General features: G+C 38.9%; 1 protein-coding gene across 2 annotated transcripts in view; it reads right to left on the bottom strand.

Moving 5' to 3' along the window:
• Positions 1-6: 6 nt before the first annotated feature.
• The window catches only part of mphosph9 (M-phase phosphoprotein 9), a 20,975-nt gene continuing 18,148 nt past the window's right edge, over positions 7-2,833 (bottom strand). For both annotated transcript variants that reach the window (XM_023399677.2, XM_023399678.2), the window contains exons 23-24: positions 2,721-2,789; positions 7-825 (exon numbers count right to left, since the gene is read on the bottom strand). In XM_023399677.2, coding sequence (XP_023255445.1) covers positions 724-825; positions 2,721-2,789 — 171 coding nt within the window. In that variant the 3' untranslated portion in view covers positions 7-723. The remainder of the gene's footprint in view (positions 826-2,720; positions 2,790-2,833) is intronic.

Genomic DNA, 2,833 nt, shown 5'->3' with positions numbered 1-2,833 from the left:
GTGTGTGTGTGTGTGTGTGTGTGTGTGTGTGTGTGTGTGCTGAAAAACTGTGCTGGTTTGGATTTTACAAGTGGCTCTAGTCTGGAGGGTTCGGTCCTGTAGCAAATTTAAAATATGCAGCAAAAAGTGACGAGCAGTGAGGGAAAGTAATCGAAGAAAAAAAGGCGATTAGATTCAAGTAAACAAATATTTTCCTTCAAGTTCGATGATTTGGCTGAAAACGAAAAGTAAAAACCTACAAATAAGAGAAAAAATAAAAAGAAATGCAACGAAATTACAATCTCTGAAGTATAAAAACATTAAATAAATAAACTTTATGCCAAATTTCCAACAACACAAGAACAGAAAATGGCAGTGATATTCCCCAAATGGATGAATGTCTCTGCTGGAAAGTCTTTTTAAACACAGCTGATTTAAAAATCTACACCTGAATATGGCGAGTAAAACATATCATATTAATATTTCTGAGTGACTAAAAAAGTAAACGACTTTACAAATCTGTGTGTTACTAAAAATATACTCCAAAAATTGCAATATCTTTCCGACATATAAAAAATATCCCCGAGTAATAATGAATACGTATAAAAACCGGTGGCGAGGAGAGTCGCTGTACAGATGGGTTTATGGCACAGAGAGAGAGACTGAAGGACAATCAGTGCTGTGTATAAAAACCAAGACACTAAGTCGTAGCATCTACACTGTAATGTAAAAAGACAGACATTGCTATATGTTGGCAGAGGAGCGGAGGACGTGGAATCTCTTCAGAGTCATGCGGATGGATCCCAGCTCACGATTCAGTCTCTCCAGACGATTCTCTAAGGCCACCTGAGGACAGGAAGTGAGGCAGGGATTTTATTCACCTTCGTAATCGATTAACAGTCGAACTCAGTCATCGATCAAAACATGTCAAACACACTCCAGGTTCCAGCTTCTCGGAAAACGCGGGGTGTGAATGAATTTCTCTCTCTCTCTCCTGAGAGTCGGGCTCATAAAGACGTGTTAAGACGACGGTTCTGGTTTGCGGAGCATAAAAACAAGCAGCTCGTTCTCGGCCACGGCGACTGAACACGACTCCCCTGAGCTGTCGGGTTCCTCCAGGAGCCGGTTTCTCAAAGACGGATTTGACTGTGTCTTAGACACATGACAAACAGTCTGGACTCATCTGGTGCACAAAGCAGTTTAGTTCTTGACTATGTGAAGCCGGACTGTGGTACAATGAATTCTGGGTAAATTAAGACTTTTTTAAAAATGGCCGACGGAGGAACAGCTTCCCGTCACAGAAGGTGTTTGTCTTTTGGAAGAATTGGAAGAAGAAAGGAAATTTTACTCGGGGAAATTCAGCAAAAAGTGAAACAACGTTTTCCAGTTTTTTTTGTTGTTGTTGGGTGCTACTGCTCAGCACGGGGGGGGGCATTGGTTGTTACCATGGTAACACTGGTCCTAGGCCTGAGTTAGCCTGGGGGGGCAGTCTGATTTACGTTAGATTAATCTGTGGGCGACATTAAGACTGAAACTGAGCTGCTGCTCTGTGTAACCCTTGTGTAATAAGAGCATAAAAATAAAAACATCATTAACATATATTAACACATTTTTTTTGCTCTTATGTTGTTATTACCGTCATTATTGCTGTTAATTTTATTATATATATTTTGAATCTATCAATTTCTCGTTACTTTTACGCACTCGCGTTATTTTCTTATAATGTTGTGATATTTTAACATTCTCAGGTGGAGGCTTTATGTTTGCTTATAGCCTGTATGCTATTTGTTTTCTTTGTCATTCTCTATGTATTTTAAATTGTGCAAAATAAACTAAACTAAACTAATATATAAACTTTATGCTTGTGGAAAAAAAAAAGTTGAAATTTGACCGTCACAGACGTCGAATCTGAAATGCTTCCGTGTCTAAAAATAAACTTGACGGTTTATAGAAAGTTTCATGCTTAAGTCATTAAATGCACAATAATAACAGTGTCCAGATGGAGACACTTACTATCCTCTGTAACTATGGAAACCAAGGTCTCATATATGAGAGAACTGCCCAAATCTACTTCTACTGAAGTTCGAGCGAAGTAGAGCAAAGAACAGGACACATGTAATATTAATCAGGTCAGAACATGTGACACTTCAGCGACCAATAGCGTCTTCACACATATAGTTCAGCCTTATTTGGGGAAGGTACAGAAGTGTTGTGACCATGAGATGCTTAGGGAATGACGTGTGTATAATTACACCTGTTCAGGTGTACGAGGTTTCGTGTCAGAGCGACTGACATCACGAGCCACGCTGCTGGCATCGCTAGAAATCAACTATTATAAAAACTATTAATTAATTATCAAAATTACTGCAGATACATTTTTAAAATAAAATCTCCAAATCAAGTAATCGTTCTGGCCGTGTAACGGGAGGAAATTTAATTAAACACTACTGTATTTAAAAAGAAAAAATTTACTTAATTGATGATCGTTTCCTCTATAAAATGTCAGGAAATAATAAAAAATGCTCGTCATAATTTCCCAGAATTCAAGGCGACGTCTTCACTTTGCTTTAAAACAAGGGCGAGCAGCAAACCGTCACGTTAGAAGCTGGAACAAGAGGAAGGTTGATGGTTTTTTCTGGGAAGATGATTTGAATAATTTATCATCAAACCATTAAGTTCTGATTCAAAACCAAACAACGTGATGAAAGTTACATCAACATGATCAATATCTGAACGCTCACCTCATCTAACCTGGTCTGCAGACTCACTCTGCTGCCAGCTCCAGGCATCCGGCTCAGAGCTGCCTCAATCTGACACACACACACACACACACACACACACACACACACACACA

Source organism: Seriola lalandi, unplaced genomic scaffold, assembly GCF_002814215.2.
Source record: "Seriola lalandi dorsalis isolate HSWRI2012SDOR001 ecotype SW California unplaced genomic scaffold, Sedor1 jcf7180002052111, whole genome shotgun sequence".
NCBI lineage: Eukaryota > Metazoa > Chordata > Actinopteri > Carangiformes > Carangidae > Seriola > Seriola lalandi.
The sequence above is the reverse complement of the archived record's forward strand: the minus strand, read 5'-3'. Positions and strand labels throughout refer to the sequence as shown.